Source organism: Aethalodelphis obliquidens, unplaced genomic scaffold, assembly GCF_003676395.1.
Source record: "Aethalodelphis obliquidens isolate GAN/ISIS:26980383/991018 unplaced genomic scaffold, ASM367639v1 scaffold48, whole genome shotgun sequence".
NCBI lineage: Eukaryota > Metazoa > Chordata > Mammalia > Artiodactyla > Delphinidae > Aethalodelphis > Aethalodelphis obliquidens.
Window position 1 is genome coordinate 14,787,811 of NW_020837992.1, and position 25,370 is coordinate 14,813,180.

The 25,370-nt window shown below is 40.3% G+C and overlaps 1 protein-coding gene across 3 annotated transcripts in view; it reads right to left on the bottom strand.

Annotated features, from left to right (window-relative positions):
- Window positions 1-25,370, bottom strand: part of RGL1 (ral guanine nucleotide dissociation stimulator like 1) — a 280,022-nt gene that overhangs the window by 92,703 nt on the left and 161,949 nt on the right. For all 3 annotated transcript variants that reach the window (XM_027083044.1, XM_027083045.1, XM_027083047.1), the window contains one exon: window positions 2,701-2,909. In XM_027083044.1, coding sequence (XP_026938845.1) covers window positions 2,701-2,909 — 209 coding nt within the window. The remainder of the gene's footprint in view (window positions 1-2,700; window positions 2,910-25,370) is intronic.

Below are 25,370 nucleotides of genomic sequence, written 5' to 3' on the forward strand. Positions count from 1 at the left end.
CCTGCCAACAGTTAGCATACTGCATCCTTTTTATAAATATGAAACAGTGGAAAGAAAATTCATATAATTCTTCAGGTTCTATTTATAGGTGTGAGGTATTATACAAGCAAACAAACTATGAAAGAAATGACTCACTAATCCCATAGGTTTATACTCCAGGCTTAATATTTTAAGTACTGCTATGTGAAAAAAAACTACAGAACTTCCCACCTATGTCGAAGTCCAGAGTTATCTTAACCGGATCACTGCATAATAAAGTATAGACGTTTTGTGAATGTTCCTGAATTTGAACATATCAATAACCATTGGTCCAAACGATTTCACTCTATATGCACCTATGAGGAAAATATCTTGAGAAAAACTCACTGTTATCAATAACCTTATTCACATCATAACAGAATTAGATTATTAAAGGCCTTTCTTAAGACTGATAAACATGACTGCATAAAAAGAATTTTTAATGTCTTCATAAAAAAGAATATTTGTAAACAACTTTTAAAACCAAGGGACAAATTAGAAAAAAATATTTCCAACATATGATAGGCAAAAAAACCTAATTTTGATAATATACAAAGAGTTATAATTAGATGATCAACAATTAGATAACAAAATAAAAATAAAGATATGAACAGAGAGTACACAAAAAACACAAATGACCAATAAGTATTTTAAAACATGCTATACCTCACTCATAAATGTAAGAAACATAAATATAAAAACAATGAGCTACTTTTCAATGGACAGATGATAGCAGAGATGGTTTCAATTGCAGACATGAAAATACAGCTGGCAAGAGTGTAGGGAAAGCAAAGGGACAGTCTCATTTTCTATGGACAGGAGAGTGGTTGGTACAGCTTTCTGGAGGGCAGTCTAGCAACATCTTTCACATTTTAAAATGCTTATAAGTTTTGACCCATCAGTTGCTCTTCTATGAAATTATCCTATAGAGTTCTCAACAAATACTTAGAAAATATATACTCAAAGACACTCTTTGCAACATTGTTTAAAAACAAATTAAACTGGAGAGAGCTTAACAGTCCATCCATAGAATATTCCATTCAATAAGTACTGTAAAGCCACTAAAAAGAATATAGTAAATCTATCTATATGTGCTGACTTTAAAATAACAATAACTTACATTTCTTGAGCTTTCACTATGCCAGCCGCTGTTCTAAGCCCTTTACACATGTTGAAGAACTTACTGAGTAAAAACATCTCCAAGATAAACATAAGGGAAAAAAGCAAGGTGCAGAACACACTGTGTACTATGATTTCTATTTCTATCGTAAATATATATGATAAATATCATACATAAATAAAAATATATAAACACACATTTCTATACACCCAGAAAAACTTGGGAATAATACAGAAGAAATAATTTACAGTTATTATCCAGGAAGAATGGGACTGGAAATGGGACTTGGGGAAATAGGAATGTTTTCTTTTTATTTCTTACTTTTTTTTCATAATTTTCTGAATTGTTTGAACTTTATATACATGGATTACTTCTATTTTTAAAATGTTAATATGTGTTACCTGCCTAATTAGGTTACAGTCTGTGTCTATTTTTTTTTTCCTACTTCCACGTATTTTAAAAAACCTAATAAATGTTATTTAGGAAAAAGTAGTAATATGAGAAAACATTAACGTTTCTCTTTATACCCTTCTATGGTATAAGAATTTTTAACACGAGCATCTATTACTTTCAAAATTTAAAAAATCTAGTTAAAAATCAATATTCACTAAGTCAAACAGAACACCCTATCTTCCTTCCTTCCTTCCTTCCTTATGCAGGAAACCCCAGAATACAAGGATGTGGATGAGGACTCTCATGATCCTAAAGCAATCGTTTAGCTGACAGTTTTCTTCTTCCCAATACCAAGTCAATTTAATAATAATTTTTAAAAGATCAAGCTTAGGGCTTCCCTGGTGGTGCAGTGGTTGAGAGTCCGCCTGCCGATGCAGGGGACACGGGTTCGTGCCCCGGTCCGGGAAGATCCCACATGCCGCGGAGCGGCTGGGCCCGTGAGCCATGGCCGCTGAGTCTGCGCGTCCGGAGCCTGTGCTCCGCAACGGGAGAGGCCGCAACAGTGAGAGGCCCGCGTACCGCAAAAAAAAAAAAAAAAAAGATCAAGCTTAATTATATAAATAAAACAAAAATAATGGGGGGAAATACAGCTATCAATTATCAATGTGTGAATTATAATGCACACTGCTCTATTTATTCTATGTAACATATGACTTAACAACTTAGATCAAGGACGATATGTCTGTGCATACCCGTAAAGCAGCCAATACATGGTGATTGTTAATAGTACATTTAGCATTTTTAATTCTCACAACAACCCAATAAGATTCCTGGTTAATTGACTAAGCTAGAAAATTATGAAAACATGGAGAAAATTTTAGAGTGGCAAATGATAACTGAAATCTACAAACAATTGAATCTACCTTTATGATAGGCACTCCTAACTCTTTTATAGATGTTTTTGTGAGATATTTTTACCAGAAATGGACCGTGAAGAAGCTCCTGAATAATCTCCATGCCCTTTGTTCCAAAGGTCCTTCCTTCCAGGTAACCCTTCCTCACGCGTCTCTCTCTCAGCATACCAAGTGCAGGCGATTCAGAACCTCTTGCCTTCACTCTGCAAACAGCCTGACCTTTCTGTCGCCTCTCACACCCCTTCAGATTCTTACCTGTCCAGCAGCAGCTCCAGCACTTCTTTAGTAGAGGCAAAGCCTCTGTACGTTGACAGGAAGATGCTGATGTAGGTAAAGTCATTGTCCCCAAAAGCTGTCAGCAGGTTCTCCACGAGCTTCTCCAACGTGCCAGCTTTTATGGTCCTGATCTTACACGTCTCATACTGACTGACTGTATGCCCCGGAGGCAGCTGGTCGCCTTCAACCTGTACAATAAATTCATGATTTTGATCAGGAGGAATGACTCCCTAAGGTAAAACTGAAAACATTGAAGTAGTGGAAGCATGTTTTCCCTTACTCTTAATTTCCCTACAGGAAAGTCAGGTAAGGCAATCCTCTCACCTGTGAGTGTAGTAGAGCGGGATGGGCGAGCGGGGGCGCGTAGGGGTGGTATGTGCATTCCCTTCCTCTCTGGAAGTAGAGGTATTACTTCATAGAGGTTACATGTGCTTCTACTTACTTCCCTATCAAGAACTAGGTTGCTGGCATATTCTGTCGAGAATGCTTTCTATGACCCCCAGGATCAAGTTTAGCAAATCTTTATCAATCACTCCCTTTGTATTGTTCCACGGTAAGTTTTCAAACTCATTGTCGAAGACAGCTCCTACAATGGTGTGCCGGAACCGATCGTGCTGGCTTTGGAGAGCTGATTGTTAAATTTTTAGATTTATGTGAGCCAGATGACATCATGCTGATAGCTGGAAAAAATCAGCCATGGGAGGAATATGTTCTCCACAGACATCTAGGGAGATCTGACCGCAATCTGATGTTCTTTAGTTCATGGGAGGCGATAGACTTTCTGATTCAGTATCACTGGCAATCAACAGAGTTGGCTGAGAAGTGTCTGTACGGAGCAGACCTCGGCTAATCGCTGACGAGTAATGGAAAGGGTAGGTGGGTGCGTGACCCCTGCCTCCTGGAGACTTGCAATGTACAAGAGAAGACGTTTCCTTCTGAAAAGTAGCTATCACATGAGAATGAAACTGTGAATAGCATTGGTAGGTATAACTGCACCTTGGAGACATAAACCATAATACTAAGGAACTGATTAGTGATAATATCTGTAAATCTTCAAAACTGAGCATGAGGGAAGTGAAATAAACTGAAGCAAAATACAGGTGTGCCTTACATTCTACAATAAACCGGTGCCTAACAAATTATACAGCGACGTGATTTTCAAAGTTTAACCTGTCCTTCATAGGCATAGGGGAAGATGCCCTACAGAGAGGAACTTTTTTTAAGCAAATAATCATTCTAAGTGATGCAAACAATCACCAGGCGATGTCTCTGAATTTGAAGTGTGAATTGTTTTATATCAGATTTTCCTAAATTGAAATCATCAGACGTGTGAAAATTAAAGAAAAGGGGCAAAAAAGAGAGAACCGAACCTCTAAATGATGATATTGTGCTTATTAAGTCACATGTTTGCTATTTCTTCACCTGGCCTGTCAAAAGTTAAACCACTGGAAGGAAATTAGCAGGCAAGATTGCCTTCTGTAAGACCAAAGCCAAGGCCATCACTTTTAGGAGGGGCTTAGAATAGCTTAATGTCATCACAGCTAACTGCTAGCAGGAGTTAATATTAAGACTCCAGCATATGCGGTGGATGACTTGATTTCTTTATTTAATTTTTGAAAGATACTTTTACTTTACCAAGGAAAGGGTTCTGGTTCAGTCAAAATACCAAATGTTTCTTTAGGCCTCTTAGGCCTGTTGACTCAGATCATGGCCTTACAATCATTCTTTATCACACTGTATGTAGTTTTAGCATATGCCTAATAGTATCCATCTGTCTTCCAGGAGCTTCAGTTAACTTTAACTAGAAACAACAAATGAAGAATATATATGGTTTCAAAGTCTAATTATGTTTTTAATTACTTGGTACAGTGTTGTCCTAAGTGTGTGCTGTAAAACACACACTAGTTCCAAAACAAAAGGTCCTGCAGTCAAGTTTGGAAACTATAGAGTTAAACGAAGTCCAGTATACTTCTTTGTTGTAGAATTTCTTAAAGTTTTTAACATGTTAACATGGTATGAAACTCCAAAAGAAGGATATGGTATATGACATTTTCTAATGGATTTCCCTTTAGTCTCACAGCATCTTGCAGAACATCAGAATGAGCATACTTTGGAAAATGTTAGCTTAGTAAGTCACTGTGACGCATTTTAAACTTAATTCACATATGCCACTTTTTACTTAAAAAAAAGAAAAATCAAGACACTATAAAATAAAATGTTAATTTTTATCTTCGAACATCTATGTTCCAAACTTACGGTTACCAAGTGGGAAAGAGGGGGATGGGATGACTGGGAGATTGGGACTGACATACATACACTACCATGTACAAAATAGATAACTAATGAGAACCTACTATATAGCACAGGGAACTCTACTCAGTGCTCTGTGGTGACCTAAATGGGAAGGAAATCTAAAAACAGGTGTATATATGTATACGTATGACTGATTCGCTTTGCTGTACAGCAAGAAACTAACACAACCTTGTAAAGAAACTACACTCCAATAAAAATTAATGTAAAAAAAAACCTATGTTCCTTTAATCTCTTTCTTACTACCCAAATTTAGGGATATTTTGTGTTTTTTACTTTGTCACCTCAAAAGATCTGGCCAACATAATGATCAGTCTGATAATATTAAAAAGTAGTAGTTAAAAAATATACCTCAATTTCAAATGTTAACAACAACAAAAGGAATGGCTTCTCAGTTTCTACAGATATTCAAGCTCTAACCCTAAATCAAGTTTCCTTACCTTGTGACAATGTCAGGGTTCCCTCACCAATTTCATAATTTGATGATTCTTATTTTACTCACAATGCAAATTTCACTTTAAATCTTTTCTTATTAGAAGTAATAACTATTTAAAAGAAGTGATTTTTCCCTAAGTAGTGATGTCGCCAAAAAATTCAAACACAGAGAAAAATGCTTGTCAAAGACCCTGATGAAGTGGGTCCCTTTTCCTGCCAGAAAGCAGATTTGGCAGGAAGCCAAGTTTTTCCCTTGGGAATGGAATCATGTTACTCATTAACCCAGTCGCCTCCCTTCACTCCTCCTTTTACTCTGAAAAAAATCTCAGTATGCATGCTTGATCCCCATAAGTCCCTTTAATGGTTTCTGTTCCTCAGTGTTTTTATCTGTACATTAGGAAGAACCATGATTGAGCTCACAGAATGGCTAATAGAATATTCTGCAATATCTAGATTTTAAAAATCATTCTCTCATTGCAACAGGTGAGCATCAATGGCAATATCATAAAATGAAGTACAGGAATTGCTCTGATGCCTAAAGTCATTCTCACAAAAATTAACAATGCAATTTAAGATGGCAGAGCACTTGCTTACTCTCATTTTCTGCACATTTGCTAAGTACCCTAACATCTCTTTGCTATAGCAGGGGGAAGGCCAGATTTTAGAAGATGAGTTTTAATTTACCAACATTCAGATAAAGTACATTTTTATGAAATAAAAATTCTGTAATTATCTGCTTGTTACTGGAATTGAAATAAAATTATACAAAAGTGAAACACACAAAAATACACCACGCCTATGGTTAGAATGGAGAAGCTAAAATTGTAGTTTCATTTTTGCAGCAAAATATTCAATAGCTACATGACCCTTAAGAGACTTTAGGGTCTGTTTTTGTTTGTAATATCTCAATACCTTTAAATTCTAGTTTAAAAGAATAGTTGGGAGAGGCGGCGGGGAGAGCCTTGGCAGACAAGTGTTTAAAAACCCAGACTTAGAGAGCAAGACATGGAGAGCTGAGCATGCCCTCTGGGTTAGCACGCTAACAGGAAACAGCTCAATCTGGATTTAATCAGAGACCATCGCTTTACTGACAAGATCATGATACTGAGGCCACAAGAATGTTTCATAATTGTTTTTTTGGCCAATCCTTCTGCCATTAGAATTCAGCTTTTCCTAAGAGAACATGCCTGACTCCTATGGGGTAAATATCTAAAACCCTGCCCAACTGTCCTAGCCATGGAATTTCCATAATTACCAATTTTAACATAAGGGGAACAAGAGAAAGAGAAAGAGAATGTGAGAGATGAAATGTGCCATGTTTCAACCGTGTTTCCAGTCATTGAGAAATATACTCTTTCGCATTCTAAAATGTAAACTGTTCACAACTTGGGTGTTTCTAATTTTAAAAAAATTGTCTTCCATCAATATAATCCTTTAGTCATCTGATACTTTAACAGGGAACGTGTTAAGTAAACAACCTCATTAGACTGGAGACAGTATGAAGTCCTTCTCCAAGCCATGCTTAATCTTCAGTACATCAGTTCTCAGGCAGCCTGGCTTGAGCAGAAACGTAAATAGTGAGCACTCTTCCAGTCACACATAACTCCCTAAGAAAATCTAAATCCCAGAGCCAAGGTTTTACAGAACTTTAAGAATAGCACATTGCTCTCTGTACGCTCATCCCAGAACACCAAGGGTCCATTTTGTAACATCTATTCAAATGCTCTGTAACCACCACCCAGAAACAATAAGAAACCACCACAGTATAGGAAATGCTGTGAGATGACTCACAAACTGATCATTTGTCCATATTGCCCAAATACGTATAGATTAAACGTCCTTGCCATGCAAAGAAAAAATATGTGTATGTAATGGCACAAAGCAGAACGTTATGGAGAGGCCAGTGCATCTCAGTATAGAGATCTATTTACACGTGGGGCGTTCAGAGACGTAAGGCATAGTCTATACGAAACTTAAGGCATGTGATGTCAAGCTCAGTGTGAGCTTCTGCATTGTGTGAACTTCTACTCTGGGTGTCAACTAACTTCTTTTGCTAGGTTAGGGTTGCTAGGATGCCCAGCTAAATTTTAATTTCAGAAAAATAATAAATGAGTAATTTGGGAGCATAAGTATGTCTCATGCAGTATCTAGGACCTACTCATACTGAAAAATGATTTGTTGTTTATCTGAATTTCCGAATGAACCTGGCATCCTGTATTTTTATTTCCTAAGTCTGGCAATTCGCTGCTAAGTGCATACAAAGGGTACGGAACGGATCTCTCATTTATTCATCTACTTATTCAGGCACACATTAACCAAACGGTACTATGTGCCAGGCACTGTGCGAGACAGTAGAGATACAAAGGTAAATAGCATGCAGTTCAGACACCCAGGATGTTCAGTCTGAAGGAGGAAACAGACACAAAGAAACCATTATAATGCAATATGAGTAAAATGGTGGACAGATAGGCAGATACCATGGAAGAACCAGGAGCGACTCTACATAGAGGCAGCATCTGAAAGTGACTGGAAAGATAAGGATACCACCCACATGAAAGAAAACTGAGAAAGAGAAGCCAGATTCTTGTGAAGCAGAGGCACTGAATTCCACTTTAGTCATGTAAAACTTGGGAATTCCCTGGAGGTCCAGTGGTTAGGACTCTGCACTTCCACTGCAGGGGGCACTGGTTCGAACCCAGGTCGGGGAACTAAGATCCCACATGTCGCACAGCATGGCCAAAAAAAGGGGGAAAAAAAGAAAAGTAAAATGTGAAGTATCTTTGGGATTTTCCAATGGTACCGTCCAACAGGCAGTCAGAATCCAAAAGCAGGGGGATAGGTCTAAGATGGAAATATATAGAAGTCACATCAATTAAAACAGCTTCACCCTCCAGGCAGAGTGAACAGAAAAAAAGGACTAGAGGGCAGAGGATGGCATCTAGAAGAATACCCAAATTAAGAGGGTTCCAAGAGCAAAGATGTCAAGCACCAGAAGAAGCACCTGCACATATGGCCAATTTACACTCATCTGATCTGTGGTAGCACTTCTGGACAGAGAATCCAGGAGTGATCTTCACTGCCAGATTCATATAGATGCCAACACATGCACCTTCCACCTAATTACACAAACATACCGAGGTCTAGCCAGCAGCATGCTGGAGCCAGCCCGTCCCGCTTGCAAGAGCTGATTGTAGACATTCCTCAATCCTATGTTCCATGACATCATGTTGGTATTGTGAATCTGGTCATGGTGGAAATATCTACACCATGGAAGTTGGCAAACTGGCTACAAATCGGGGCTTTGGGTCTGGAGAGTTGATTTATCAGCACACCACTGCCTAGAAGTCCCCCTCAGATTATGCCAATGGCAAATTCAGGAGAGATTTCATTCTGGTAGAACATTTTTCTCTTTCTGTGTCCACTCCAGTTAAGGCATGTGTGTTGTCACCATGACCTTTGACCTCACAGAAGATAGAAAATTATGCCTCTGAACTAAGAAAAAAGAAGAAGAGGTAGAGGAGCATGTGCCTGACAAATTAGCGTGCTCTTAAAAAAATTACAAGATCCCCAAGAGCTGACTTTGCTTGAAGCCACACACGTTAGAATGTGGTCAGATTTCTACGATGAGTACGCTTCATCCTCAGGAAAATGCTAAGAGAGCTGTAATAACAAACAAGGGCCAGTGTTTTGTCAGACAGAAATCTCAGTCCCTTCCGCCATCCTGTCTCAGCAGAGTTTCCTAGATCATCCCAAAGAGTCCAGGAACTCTCCAAGGGGAAACAGGAAGTTGTGTTTTCCATCTCCTAAAAAATGGTCATCCTCCTGGCTGTGAATCTGTTCTGCCCGGTGTTAACCCATAACAGACTGGATCTCCTCTCACACAAAACCCTACTGGCTGGCATTCTGGTCCTCCTCCTTTAAGGAGTCTCTAAGGAGGCAGATTCAAAAATTAAGCGGATTTAAGGGAGTTTGCTGACTCTGTTTTTCAAATAAAATAATTTCACTTTTATATGCTACTCTGCTGCTTGAAACTCAGAACGCTAATGATTAGGATGGTTAAACGGCTTCCCTTTCCATCTCTGAGGCCAATTTACTATCGTACCTAGGGCAATAACTTAAAGTTTCAATGTCTCGGTCATTGGCTTTGCAAAATGAAGAAATCACATGCTATTTTGAGAAGTTCAAGGATTTACAAATATGGGGGGAGGGAGGTTTGAACTAAAATAGTCACCGCTGCACGTGCCAAATTACATCACAAATTGTCACACAGGGTTTTTAGTGTCCAGAGTGAACTTGCAAAATTCACAGCTCCCTCCTGTCTCACACATTCAGCCCTCAAATGCCCAAGGTCTTCCTATGCTGAGGTCATAGGTTAACAGGCGCCCTGGCTTTCTGGAACTCATTCTGTTTTTGTGCAACCGAGCCAACCTCTGTCTGAAAAGGTCAGCAGGGAGTAGTGAGCTTCTGTGGGACCTAATATTCTCTGTGAATGAAGCCTGCTTTGAATGGAAAGGCTTCCTCACAGCCCAACAGCTTTCCCAGCCCTCCATAAATCCCACTGACAGTTCCACGGGGCTTCATCTCCTGTTGAGATGTAAAGTGTTCCTTCACCAGGCTTTGCGGGAGCAGAGGGTGGCAGTGGCCTGATGTTTCCTAACTGAATCATTAGCTTGATTCTTCTTCTGCACGCCACATTAAGGAATCTCTTATCCTCCCCACTTTCCTATGGGATAAATTCAGTTTTAAGCAAAGTAAACATTCAGTTCCCACTATTATTGTCACCTATTACGATACAAGCATAAAAATCAAGCCCCATTATCAAAACGCCAGCAAAATCATTATTCCCCTGGGTTTCAGAATTTGAGGAATGACTATCCAGCTTCCTCCTTTTCTGCTCCAAAAATGAATCTTTCAAGCCTATGTGAGCTTATGAATTCAAATGTACAGTTGCACTTTACAGTTCCCACAAAGCTCTGGGACACAGAGTCCCTGGCAAGCACTTTACCCTCAGCGCTGCATTTGGCACAGGTAGTATTCCGAGATCATGCACGGGCTTGTAGAACTGGCTACCTACAGAGTGACAAGGTATCTTTCAAGCATCCTATCAGGTGATCCAATCTAGGGCAAAGTATGAAGACCGATTTAGTTTATCTTGACCTCTCTCTGAAAGATACACCCAAGTAAACTGACTTTTTTAAAAACAGGTTTTCCTATTCATAAGCTGCAAATTAATTCTAAGAGAATCATCCTTATGCCCTGAATAAAAAGGAAGAGAGGGTTAACAGATATTTATTGAGCCTTTATGGGTTAGATGCTGAATCCTTGTAACAATCCTTGGGTATAGGAATTACTCTTACTTGACTTGAGGACACTGAGGTTTGGAGAAGTGAGCTGTCTCACCCGGTTAGCCAGCCAATTAGCATAACTGACAGAGTCAGAATATAAAACTAGCCCTGTCTTTCTACTACAGCGTGTTGCATTAAAACGCAAAGTGAGGGCTTCCCTGGTGGCGCAGTGGTTGAGGGTCCGCCTGCCGATGCAGGGGACGCGGGTTCGTGCCCTGGTCCTGGAAGATCCCACATGCCGCGGAGCGGCTGGGCCCGTGAGCCATGGCCGCTGAGCCTGCGCGTCCGGAGCCTGTGCTCCGCAACGGGAGAGGCCACAACAGTGAGAGGCCCGCGTACCGCAAAAATAAATAAATAAAACGCAAAGTGACACAGTATTGGTTATTCAGTCTCCTTATTTGTACACCTAAGACTAGAATCTCCATACTTCACAGCACTGTTGTAAGAAAGAGATGAAATTAGATAATAGATCTGAAAGCATGTTGAACGGTTACAAGAACTATTCAGGATTCTACAGGTAAAAGAAAATATTGTATGTCATACTAAAATCCCTCTCTTTTCATTTTCTTTCCCCTACCCCAATTACTTTCACCAAAATTAGGTCTTATGACAGCAAATATGCTCTGGCATTATCCCTCTTACTTCCTGACATGGACTGAGATCTTTAACACCTAAAGATTTTTTAAAAAAATACTGTTTTGTGTTAAACACCCTCTTTGGAGGAAAATGAAACTTCCCCTTCATTATTGTGGTTTCTTAAATGGGTAAATTAAGTCCAAGAAAGATGAATGACTTCGCTCAAGGGCTCCAAAAGATGCCAGGAGAACAAGGTCAGTAAGTTGCATGAGAAGTTACTGGATAACACAGTGTAGGATCCCTGGGGGTTGCAGGGGGACTCATTAATAATCTAATTTCCAGATTATTAATTAGTTTTCCTACCTGCTAGGTTTATAAATCTCTCTAGTCATGAGACAATTGCCTCATATTTTTAGAAAGAAAGGAAAATGAAAGCAAAATGACAATATGATTGGTTATGTGATATAGCCAGACAAAGTGGCGCTGACACTTAATAAAAATAGATAGAGGAGAGGGCAGAGGATAGAGAGAATTGATACCTGGCAAAAACACAGATCCAATTTCCCCAAGCAAACAGAAACTTTTGAAAAGAGAACCATGTTGTCCACTAGACTTTAATGTGTCAAAAATATATGTAAAAAAGTAGGCATGTCAGTCGTAAAGAAAATATTTATCTTCCTAATAACATGCTCATCATTCCCATGGCTCATGACCCACTCTTGATGTCAGTTAGGAAAAAGAGTATTAAAAGAGCTCCCATTATGCAAAGAATCCAAATGAGGGGCTAAGGGAATCTACAAAAGCAATGAAAGACTATACTCTAAAAACTTAACAGTAGAGGTTATATGAATGTGAATTTTTTCATTTAATGGGATGGAAGGAACGATGTGTAGAGCTTAACATCAGTGAATATTTAATAAATTAAATAAATGCCAGGTAAATAAGCAGTGGCCTTACAGAGAGAATTTCAGCACTGATGGGGATAAAGGTCTCTTGCAACCCTGAGCTTCCACTTCCATGCCTTCATAAGGAAGGCATGGAACTAGATTCTTTTTCTAGTTCCAGGTCAATTAATCTTCAAATATTTGTTAGTGCCCTCTGTTTGTCTCAGCAGTGAGCTAGAATAACTCTTTCTAATTTAATTGCTTTTGTTATTTCCTAAATACACTTGAGAGGATCCATTCATTCAACATCTATTTGTTGAGTTCCTACTCATGTGACTGCTGAAAGCCAAGGTAACAACAGAGAACCCAACAAGATGTTGACTTGCACAGAAAAGTCCCCTTCCTCTGCAACTAAAGGAGAAGAAAGCAGATGGATGAGCCGTCATGACTGGATCTGGGCTTGGTCTTAGGAAGCCCATTCCCTAGAGTCAGAGTCTTCAAATTACCCAGTCCTGAGAGTTTAAAGCTACTCCGCAAGGAATACCACAGAGAGATATGGCTGATTTTACCATGACACGCAAATAGATAGAAGCTATGACTATAAAGAGAGCGACTCTTTCTAATCAATGCTATAGAACTGTAAATAGTAATTGGAGATGGAACCACTGGCCAAATTAAATATATACAGTCCTCAGCCATAGCTTCTCTGCAACACCTCCAGCCATGCTCTGGTAACAGACCAATGGACTGCGTCATTCATTTGTATAGATCGAATCAGTTTTATTTTTAACCAAAGGCACTACTCAACTTCATAAAGACTGTATGTTCAGAAAAGCTTCTAAAGTTTTAGTTATAGTCGTTTGAGTTTCTGAATATAAGATATTTTAAGATCTTTTTGGTAAAAGATGTCACTAAAAACAATGTACATCTTGGAATTTGTCTGTTTCCTTGAACACACTAAGCAGTTTTCAAGAGGATCGCTTGAGATGCTGGATAAAATCAGATTCCTGAGTCCATATTCCAGAGATTCTGATCAGTAGACTTAAAATAAAGCCAAGGGATCTGCATTTTAGCCAGCATCCCAGATAATTTTAAATGCAGAAGATCTACTGACTACCCTTTGAGAAATACTGTACTTGACAATGCAAAAACCAAGATGAGTAAGGTTTATTGATGGGATAAAGGAGAAGTTGATTAACCAATATAAAGCTTAGACAAAGTCGTGTGGCCTCTCTTAGTCTTAGTTTCCTCATTTGTAAAGTGGGAACAGGTTTACCTTTACCTTCCTTTACTCACCTTGATGTTGCATGGATGATTCCCAAAAAATGTGGGATAAGCTTTGAACCGCTTGAGATAAAAGAACTACATAGTAAACTAAGGTATTATTGACACTTATTCAATGGCCTGAGATGCTTTCAAGCAAACCAAGTGATCTTTCTTATGTGTTTATCTTATGAAATTCAATGGGTTTTCCCACAAGAAGGGAAGGTATTACATGGGCCTACAGAGTTTACTTCTGCCCTCATTACTCCTCCATCTGGTTGTCGATCCCATGGAAATGCTTCCTGCAGAACTGGCACTGTGGATCCCCACCTGAAACTGTCTGCCCCCTGTGCTTACAAACATCACCTTCTCAACAACAACAATCATTCTACAATAATTCTAAGTGCTTTCTATGTGTCCCATAATAACCTTAGAGAGCAGATAAATTTCTTATCCCCATTTTACAGATATGTTACAGAAAAGTGAGGCCCAGAGAGGCTAAGTGACTTGTCCCAGGGCACACAGCTAAAAGTGGCCAAAGCCGGGATTCAAGTCCAAGTGGCATGGACCCACAGTCACACTTAACCAGAATTCTATTTCATCTCCTTCAAGGGTCTCCTGTGATACTACAGGTGGGTCACTAGTTCTTGGTCCTTCACTTACCATCAGTATGGAAACATTCCCAACCTCAAGCCTCTTTCCTTCTTAGTCTATACTCTCTTTCTGGCCATTCCATACATACTACACACTGCCCCCGCCCCCCGTTTCACCTAACACAAATATTATACTAACGCCCAAATCTTTAACTCCAGTTCTTACTTTCCTTCTAAATTCTAGACATGAATTTCCAATTACTACACGTCCACCTGGATGATCCATAAGGAACTGTAACTCAACGTGTACAAAAAGAAACTCATTTTACTCCTCTAAAATCTCACCCCTTCTCTAGCTCTGACTTCGTTAACGGTCCAAGTCATAAACCTACAAATCATCTTTATTCCCGACTTATCTCCCCCTCACCTCCAAAATCCAACCTGTCCCATTCCCTAAATATCTCTCCATTCTATCCTTCTCCCCCATCCTCCCTGTCTTACCCTAATTTAGACCTCATTTCTTAACTGGGTATGTATAACAAGCACTTAAATTGTTTCACTTGCCTCTAGTCTTGCTAAAATCATCTTTCTAAAGCACAAATCCTAGTTTCAGAATAAAGTCCAAGTACCTGCCAAAGCTAAACATGCCTATCCTATGACTCAGCAATTCCATTCCTAAAAGATACGAGTATTATGCCCACTGAAAGACAGGGACAGAAACATTTATAGCAGCTTCATTTATAATAGCCAAACACACTTTCCATAGTATGTTGTAAGCATTTGTTTACTGACAGGCATCCTCCGCTAGACCCTAAAATTGTTAAAGGCAAAGTCTAGTCATGTGAATATTTATAGCTCCAGAAATTAGCCTATAACCACATCAATAAGTACTTCAAGAATCTTAAATAAATATGTTTTTAAGATAAAAATGAGTTTTTCATCTAACAAATCTATCTAATGATACTATGTTCCCTAAGTAACGTTTTTCTTGATTCTTCTAAATTCAGTCAAATAAAAAAATATGTACACACACACAAGAAAAGTCTGTCCATACACAATAAAAGTATACAATGCTCGCTCATCACCTCTGAGTTGGACTGCTAAGGTAAATACCCTTTCAAATTGTTTTTACGGCATCCCTAGTAATCTTTTAAAGACACAAATCAGATCATGTCACTCCCCTGCTTAAAGCCTCTCGCTGGCTTCCCATGACACTTGGAATAATAGGCAGACTCTACCGTGGCCCACAGGCCCTTCCTGCCTACCTCCCTGACTCCACCACCAAAATCATCTCCCTCCCCCTCTGAGCCCCAGCCATACCAGTCTTCTTTCGCTTCTTCAAACCCAGCAAGCTCGTTCACACCTAAGGATTTTTTTGTGTTTGTTCCTTCTGCCTAACACGCTGCTCAGCCTGATTTTCTCCTGGTGGGTCCTTCCCCTCATTCACTGCTTTCGATCAAGCGGTATCTCCTCAGATACACCACCTGGACCATCCCTCCGGTGTCCCACTACCCATCTTCCCCGGCCAGGCCAGATCATGTCATCTAGGTTAACTGCCTTATAGCCCTGACTTGTTTGCATGTTTACTGTCTGTAAATTCTGCAACAGCAGAGCTCTTATCTATCTTGTTCACTACTATATCCCTGGGGTATAGAATAATGTCTAACACACAAGTGTTCAGTAGATGTTTGTTGTAATGAGTGAAAAACAATGTTGTAATTAAATGGCAAATCATTTAAAAATCTGAATGAAAGGCTGATTATACTCCATAGATCTATTGAAGAATGCCAAACTCTCCTCGGAACTAAAAAATCTTAGGTAAACAAAGTTAACTGTTTCTATCTCTTCACAGCAGTTGAGAACTACAGTGAATTCTCAAAATGACTATTTGGAGCTTTTTTTGAGTCTCCATTAATTCCATACTTGGTTATCATGATTATAAAAATTACTGAAGGGCTTCCCTGGTGGCGCAGTGGTTGAGAGTCCGCCTGCCGATGCAGGGCACACGGGTTCGTGCCCCGGTCTGGGAGGATCCCACATGCCGCAGAGCGGCTGGGCCCGTGAGCCATGGCCGCTGAGCCTGCACGCCCGGAGCCTGTGCTCCGCAACGGGAGAAGCCACAACAGTGAGAGGCCCGCGTACAGCAAAAAAAAAATTACTGAAGTCATGGGGGTTTTTTTCTCCAGAATTCATCAAGATCGAGTCCCTGAATCAAACTACACATCACAAGGATCTCTCGTTCTCTGAGGCTGACACTGTCCCCACTGTTCTGTCAGATGTAAATGCCACTGAACCAATTTCTTGCTTTGAAAACAAAGAGTGGGAATATGCTCTTGTTTTGACTTCTTGCAGCTCCAACTGGGAGTATCTGAGGAAATGAATACACAAGCTAATCAACCAGCTACATAATGTAAGTGTAAATACACTACAAGTTTACTTATGAGGTGTTGGACTACCAAGAAGCTTCCAATACTTTCTGCATGAAAGACATGGTATAAAGTAAGTAAGGAGTTTATTTGAAGCCTTTTACCGTCCCCTTTCTTCTGTGCCAGGTTCTAAGCCTTGAACACTAAGAACGCTGTTTGAGGTCCCTGAATTTATAGTAAGTTTGTATTACTGAAACAAATAAGTGCTCTAACGTCGCATTCTAGAATGCTAAGTAAGGGTGCTTTCCACCTTATAACAAGGCTAACTTGCTATCCCAGGCATTAAACCCTCTTCAGTGGAGGTCTAGAGGACTGCAGCTTTACCACAGATCCTACTTTCATTCATTCATTTATTCCGAAATATTTAGTGAGCTTTTACTATGCTTAAGTTGCTATATTATAAGACACTGCAGATACAGAAGTGAACACAGACATGGTCTCTATGTGCATGAAGCCAACATTCAAGCAGAGAAGACAAATACTAAACAGATAATTTAACAATTAACTATCTAATGCCAAGAGAGATCACAGCTCTCCATAAAAAGGTGCTAAAAGAATATAAGGTAAAGGGATCAGACTGTGTCCTGGTGATCAGGGAAAGTTTCACCGAGGAAACAGAGATCAGAATAATCAGCAGGTGTTCACCAGGCAAAGGTTGAGAGAGAGAATATTTCAGGTGAAGGAACTGCATGCAAATGCCCTGAAGGAGGAAAGAAACCTGGCATCCTGGAGGATAAAGAGAAGCTGACGTGGCCAAAGGAGAGGGAGCCAGGGTAGGTAGGGTGGCAGGAGACAAGCTTAGCCAGGAGAAGAACGGGAAGCCACTAAAAGATTTTAAGCAGGGAAGTATACCATGATCAAATATAACATGGATCTACAAGAAGAATGAACTGCAGGAAATAAGAAAGGATTCAATTAAAAGCCTACTAAAGAATGCAAAGGTTTCTCAAAATGTGGAATGTGATCCACTTGCATCAGAATCACCTGAGGTACTTGTCAAAAGCAGATTCATGGAGCCAACCTCCAACCTACAAAATGCAGCTCCCTGTAACTGGGAAATCAGCAGTTAGTCCTAGATTATTATAATAAACTTCAATGATTAAGAAGCACAGTAATAATGCCAGAGGAATTCCAATGATCATCAAATGAAACAAACCAGGATTGAAGTAAAATCTTCTGCTTTTAGTTGGGCATGAGTTCCCTCTTCTAAAATTTTGGTGGTACCACTCTCCTCTCCAGCTCCCTTTCTCCCTTACCTATAGCAAGGGACCGATTTTATTCTTTCTCCATAGTCATCAACTGCTATTAGTTTTATTCAGAGCAGAAGCATACACTTACTTTGACTTGTTCCTGACAGGAGCAGATCAGAGTAAATGAACGCATAAGTTAATCAGTGTTACTATACAAGTCCATCTCTGACTAGAAAAGCTCAGACTGGGAATAATGTTATCTTGCGTTTGTGTGGCCCTAATATTCAAAGCTCTTGTATATACACAATCTCATTTGATTCTCACAATAATCCCAATTTATAGATGAGGACACTGAAGGCTCAAGGGGCTAAGTAACTGACCCAGTCACATTCCTAGAAATTGACAGAGGCCAGAGTCCAGCCCGGACCCTTCAGACTCCAAAGCCACGTTCAAGGAGCAGTGCCACGTGGCTCCAGCAGGTCGGACCCCCAGGTGCTCATGGAAGGTCCCCCAGGTACTGCCCTCTGCCCCTCATGCCACACACATCAAATAGTGAGAGCCGACTGACTCCACGTCAGGTTCTGTGAATGAATCACCAACTCTCAGGTCCTATACTCAACGGCAAGTCAAAATTCCCTCTATGGGGTACTGGGAGGGAAAAGACGCCACCGTAGACAAATTACGACATAGCTGTCCCAAGTCGCCAAAACTACTTGAACATAAATGTTTAGATTTCGTATTAACACGACAGAGGTCACGGGGCTCTGGGAAATTATAACTGTCTTAATCAAACAAAACATAAACTTCTCTTGTCAAACAGGTGCAATGGTCATGTTGCCAGTAGTAATTGTATGTTTGGATTTTCAAAAATGCATTCTCCTCTCCCATTTAAAAGAAAAAAAAAAGCTGCAACATTTCCCTTTCCAGGAATGTGATTTAACTTAATAGCTAAGCTAATAATCACTAGCTGCTTATTTGGTGCAAACAAAGAAAGCACTGTCTCTGCAAGTGGGCACAATGGTTCTGAATGTGAGATGGATTTAAGTATCTGGTTGTGAGCGACCATTACGTTATGTAACGAACGGAGCTGCATGAATACCTATTACATAACTCCATACTGCCTGGGCACGCAAATTAAAGTGGGGGGACTTTCCCATCACGTGAAAAAGCTCTCCTGAGTCACTTCTATAACTTGTAAGGTTAAGAAACTTAAATTATACTGAGCCAGGGAAATTGTATACACAGTTGTTGTGTCCAAAATAAACCATGAAAGAGGGGAATAAGAAAAAAAAAGGTTTCTGTAGGGACTAGAAGGTGACTGTCCTGGAAGAGGTAGAAGGTGGCCAGGCTGGAACTGAACTGAAGAGCTATGCTTTGTAGCTCTAACTGGGGAGAAACGTAGCATTTTTCAAATATACTTATGTAATCTGATGGACACCTAGCACTTAGTTGGAAGCACATAAAGTCGTCCCTCGGTAGGTATCCGCGGGTGATTGGTTCCAGGACCCTTGAGAATGACAAAGTCCACAGGTGCTCAAGTCCCTTACATAAGATGGTGCAGTACTGTCACACAACCCACACACATCCCCATGTACTTTAAATCATCTCTAGATTACATATAATAGCTAATACAACATAAATACTACTTAAATAGTTGTAATAACAATGTAAATGCTATGTAGATAGTTGCCGAAGTGGCAAATTCAAGTTTTGCTTTTGGGAACTTTCTGAAGTTTTTTTTCCCGAGTATTTTCTAGCCACAGTTGCATCTGCAGGTGGGGAACCCGTGGATACAGGGGGCCAACTGTATTGATTCATTTTATCAAAAAGGCACGAGAGGCGCAAGATGTCATCTAAGAAAGCAGTAGTCGGTGTGGAGGCAAAACCAGTGAGGGTTTCTAATTTATTCATTTGTAAGTTTAGCCTAACTAATTCCACACCTTCTGAGACTGGGAAGGAAGGAGGCAGTACCTTTAACATTTCCTTCCAGTAGCCCTGGAAGGAAGCTGTTCAGGGTGCAAACGAGGCCAAGGAAAAAACCAAAGTTTTAACAAACCAGTACAATTTAAATCACGTAACAGTGGTCCTTCATGGGGAAATTTGATGTTGAACCTAGAAAGAGCTGTTTTCTCAGTGAGGAACCTTTTAAACAGCAACATTCTAAAAGTTTTATTAATTCGATGGAAATGTCTCTGTTCTTCTGCCTTCAGAAGTAGAATATCCTGAGCATGATTTAAACCTTCATTCAGAGCTCCATGAGCATCAGCGCTACAAGGGATTGTACATGTGTCCCCCAGAGACAATGACAGAGAGCAGTGCTTAGTCCAAAGCGAAATGATCCCGTACGGTTCAATGCCTGCTATCTAATCATCATCACTTTCTCACATTCATTTATTCAACAAATAAATATTCATTGTGTCTTCTGTCTGCGAGGTACTGTTCTAGACTCTGGGGAAGAAAGGACCAAAACCCACGTCCTCTTGGAACTCACCTTCTAATGCAGGAGAGAGGCAATCAATCTGTCTGTCAATTACAAAGCAAAAACAGTACCTTACACAGTAGTTAAGTGGCAAGGAGGGTGAAGCTGAAATGGAGGTCGGTGAGCTCCAGGCTGGGGGAGGGCTGCAATTTAAGTGAGTGGCTAAGAGTAGGCCTCACTGAGACAGTGACATATGAACGCAGCCTTCCACTGGATGGTCCATGTCTGTTATTATGAGCATGTCTACCTCTAAAAGCTCCACTCTCTTCAAATTTGCCATATCCATTATGACTATACATAAATAACCAACTTTGTTATGTATTAGGAATTAACGTGGTATATATTAAGAATGATGGCCTTTCCTACGGGGTGAGAGCTATTTGGGCTACTCAGAGAATTTTTTCAATAACTTTGTTTTTAAGTATGCTCTGGAAAGCTGAAATAACCAAAACTGAGAGAGTGTTACTCTGCTGTTTTCTAGAGTACGTAAGCCTCTAACTCCGGCGCCGCCGTCCCCTGCACTAATGAACTAGCCTGCTTCTCCCCCTTACCGCTCCAGCTACGCTTCTCCTGACTCCTAGACCAGCTGCTCTCTGCCTTCTTGCCTCCTGAATATGACATCACCCAAGGCCCTCACCCGTGTTCTATTTTCCGTATCGTCCATTCTTACTGCTTCACTCGTCGCTGAGTGAGCGATACCCAAATGTATTCCTCTAATCCCAAACCTCTTCTAACTGGAAAACTTCTCCAGGGTGCGATGTCTAAAATTAAAATGGCCATGGAACCCCCTTCCCATCAGCACCACAAAGAAGCTCTTCTTCCCGAAATCCCATTTCTGCCAATGGCATCACTATCCTCTCAGCTCAACTGCACCGAAAATCTTAGACTCATCTTTGACTCCGCACTGCGGTCACCAGGGAAACAGCTGCTGATGCTTTCTTCTAGGTTTTTATCTGCTCTGCTGATAGGAGGGAATGAAAACAATTTGAAGATGTAGTTGTGATCACTAACAAAGAGTTACCGCTGCAGGATTTACAGGAACCTTGGGAGAAAGTGATTATGTTCTCCTACAGGTGCCAGACAGAATCCCAAACGTTAGGAAAACACTGTTTTTTAGGGATAAGTTGGGAGATTGGGATTAACATATTCACACTACTATACATAAAATAGATAACTAATAAGGACCTACTGTATAGCACAGGGAACTCTACTCTGTAATGACCTACATGGGAAAAGAATCTAAAAAAGAGTGGATATATGTGTATGTATAACTGCTTCTCTTTGCTGTACAGCAGAAAGTAACACAACGCTGTAAATCAACTGTACTCCAATAAAAATTTTTTAAAAATAAAAAATAAAATTAGCATAAACCTTCTGTTACACGGAAGAGGATTCAAGAAAGGTAGGACAAATATTCCAAATACAAAATAAAAGTTTTAAGAAATCAAGGAGGTTGTACAGGTTTCCCAAATTATTTTTTAAATTTATTTCTTTTTGGCTGCATTGGGTCTTTGTTGCTGCACATGGGCTTTCACTAGCTGCAGCAAGTGGGGGCTACTCTTTGTTGCGGTGCGCGGGCTTCTCATTGCAGAGGCTTGTCTTGCTGCAGAGCACAGGCTCTAAGCACGAGGGCTTCAGTAGCTGTGGCATACGGGCTCAGTAGTTGTGGCTCGCGGGTTCTAGAGCACAGGCTCAGTAGTTGTGGCGCACGGGCTTAGCTGCTCCGCGGCATCTGGGATCTTCCTGGACCGGGGCTCAAACCTGCGTCCCCTGCATTGGCAGGCAGATTCTTAACCACTGCGCCTCCAGGGAAGCCCTCCCAAGTTATTAGCGACAGAAAGAAGGCCCCATAATTAAGGCTATATACTTAGGGTCTAAAAGCATGGTAACATGGAAGTTAACAGTCATAACGAACTGAGTCTTATGAATATGTGAAGGTCAAGTTAAAGAGCTCTCTTCAGCTATATTAGGAGCAAAATGAGGAAAGGAGTTGCTCATTGCTGATAGGTGGGGTAATGTTAACTGATAAGAGAGAAAAGAGAACTACTTCACTCCCCTTAAGCTTCTATCTTCACTATCAAGGAAAATGATCTTCAAACTGGAAAAAGGGTAGGACCAGCATGATGAAGAGGAAACTAGAGCCCAAGATAGAGAAGGCAATATTAAGAAAGCTCTTAGCCCTTTAAGTGACTTCATGTCTCTGGAGCCAGAGAAATAGCTTGAAGGGCATTGAAAGAACCAGAAGATGTGATCATAATATTGATGAATGGAATCTTCACAGAAGCAGAGAATCATACAAGTGTCTGAAGCCTGGCAACAAGAAAACAGCGATTTTCAGACAGGAATTTAAGGTGGACTAGAAACAACGGACTGATTTGCCTACAAGCCGCTTTCGCCAATATCCCAGATGGTTTGTAAGCAATGAACACTTGGAGCTAACATGAAATCACTGATAAAAAAAAATCAGATCAAACTAACTTTCCATCCTATTCTGACCCTAGACAAGAAAAAAGGAGTACTACAGACATGATGTCTCACACATTCAAAAAAACCATTCCACCAACTCTCTCCTTAGATCTTTTTTTTTTTTAACATCTTTATTGGAGTATAATTGCTTTACAATGGTGTGTTAGTTTCTGCTTATAACAAAGTGAATCAGCTATACATATACATATATCCCCATATCCCCTCCCTCTTGCATCTCCTTCCCACCCTCCCTATCCCACCCTTCTAGGTGGTCACAAAGCACTGAGCTGATCTCCCTGTGCTATGCGGCTGCTTCCCACTAGCTATCAGTTTTACATTTGGTAGTGTATATATGTCCATGCCACTCTCTCACTTTGTCCCAGCTTACCCTTCCCCCTCCCCGTGTCCTCAAGTCCATTCTCTAGTAGGTCTGCGTCTTTATTCCTGTCCTGCCCCTAGGTTCTTCATGACCTTTTTTTTTTTTTTAGATTGCATATATATGTGTTAGCATACGGTATTTGTTTTTCTTCCTCTGACTTACTTCACTCTGTATGGTAGACTCTGGGTCCATCCACCTCACTACAAATAACTCAATTCCGTTTCTTTTTATGGCTGAGTAATATTCCATTGTATATATGTGCCACATCTTCTTTATCTTTATGGATCTGATAGAGCCCTAGGGGTTCAACGGTTGTAGAGTTGTATTCCAGTCAAATACAGTAAGTCCCCTACATACGAACCTCCAAGTTGCGAGCTTTCAAAGATGTGAACATCCAATCATGTAAGTTAGTTCACGTGGCTGGTTGTACATTGTCACTTGTGTGCATCCTCTACAAGTGGTTGTACTTTTGTGTACTTTACTGTACATTACTGTACAGAGTACAGTAGTACAGTACCTTTATTTCAAGCCCAGGATGTCTGGAAGCAAGCATAAAAGCAGCGGTACATAGCCAATTGTGTTAGTTGGGTACCCAGGCTAACTTTGCTGGACTTATGAACAAATTGGACTACGAATGCGCTCTCCGAACTGAACTCATTCGTGTGTAGGGGACTCGCTGTAGTCAGGGAATGCTGAATGGTAAAGCAATGTCAACTAGTGAGTACGGCTAGGAGCAGGGAACGTCTCTAGTGATATAACAAAGAGTTTTGTCTTTGGCCATGTTGATTAAATCATTTTAACAAATGAAGCAGACAATTATATAGAACCTTATTAAACTGAATTGAAAGTTATATCTGGTAAGTTGACTTATGGAATCAGAATTTTAGAAGACTTTTTTTAAAACCAGGAATATTGGGCTTCCCTGGTGGCGCAGTGGTTGAGAGTCCACCTGCCGATGCAGGGCACACGGGTTCGTGCCCCGGTCCGGGAAGATCCCACATGCCGCGGAGCGGCTGGGCCCGTGAGCCATGGCCGCTGAGCCTGCGCGTCCGGAGCCTATGCTCCGCAACGGGAGAGGCCACAGCAGTGAGAGGCCCGCGTACCGCAAAAAAAAAACCCCAAAACAACAACAACAACAAAAACCAGGAATATTAGCTAAGACTAATAAAATTAGATTTAATAAAAATAAATATTTTCTACAACTAGACCTTTTTAAAATCAACTCTCCAAGTACAGGCTAAATGAGACTTAGTTTCATAAATATTAATATTACAAAAATTTAAAAGACCAAGGAATCTTAGGTAAACATGAGTCATGAGTGTAGTACATGTGTAAAGAGACCTAATTTAAGTTCCATACATGAACACTAATATTAAAAAGAATATAAAATTGCCAATATTCAACCATTTTTAACTTACTAATATGGCAATCTCATACGGTTCAACCTAATACGATTACATGTGAATCACAAGAGAAGTACAAAGTGCTACAGAACTCAGAAAAGGATAATTTACCACCATTTGGGAAACCGAAGTGGATTTGTGAAAGAAATGGCATGTGAGCTGGAATCTGGGTGATGGCTGGGATTTGCACAGGAGATTAGGGGGAAGGGGGACATTTCAGACAGCGGCAACAGTTGGGGAAAAAGACCCTGGGACAGGAAAGTAGCGTAGTTAGGTTAAAGTGTGGAATATGTAAAAGTGAGACACAGGAAATAACACTAGAGAGGGAGAGACTGGAACTGAACTTTGGAGGCCCTCAAATCCACTGTAATAAAAGTGCTCAAAAATTCTATGAGCTGCCTACAGAGACCAAGAACAGTACTGGGCACATAGCAGGAGTCAAATTTGAATGAATAAGTGAATCAATGAAAGAAAGAGTGAATTATTTGTGATGGGTACAGGACAAGAAGAGGTCAACATAAACACAGCTCCTGCTTGCCCATCCACTACATCACCGACATCATAGTACTTTCCATCTACAAGGGATCTTGGAGATCACGTCGTCTGACTCCCTCAAAGATTCTGGGTAACTACCAACAGGACTGGAAATACTCAAGCAAAAGAGGCGAAAGGCTGCCTGGCCCTCTGCCAGTTCCTAGGGTAATCTGATTCACCACAGCAAAATCTCCAAAGAAGATTTCAGCTCAATAACTCCTAAATATTGTGTTTTGGACTCTTTACTGAAAATGAATGCCATCTAAGTCTACAAGTTTCGGAAACAAATGTTTGGTGGCTTTTGTGGGCAACTGTTTTTAAAACATCAAGCATGTCTAAGGTATAATTTTAAAGAATCTGGCTCCA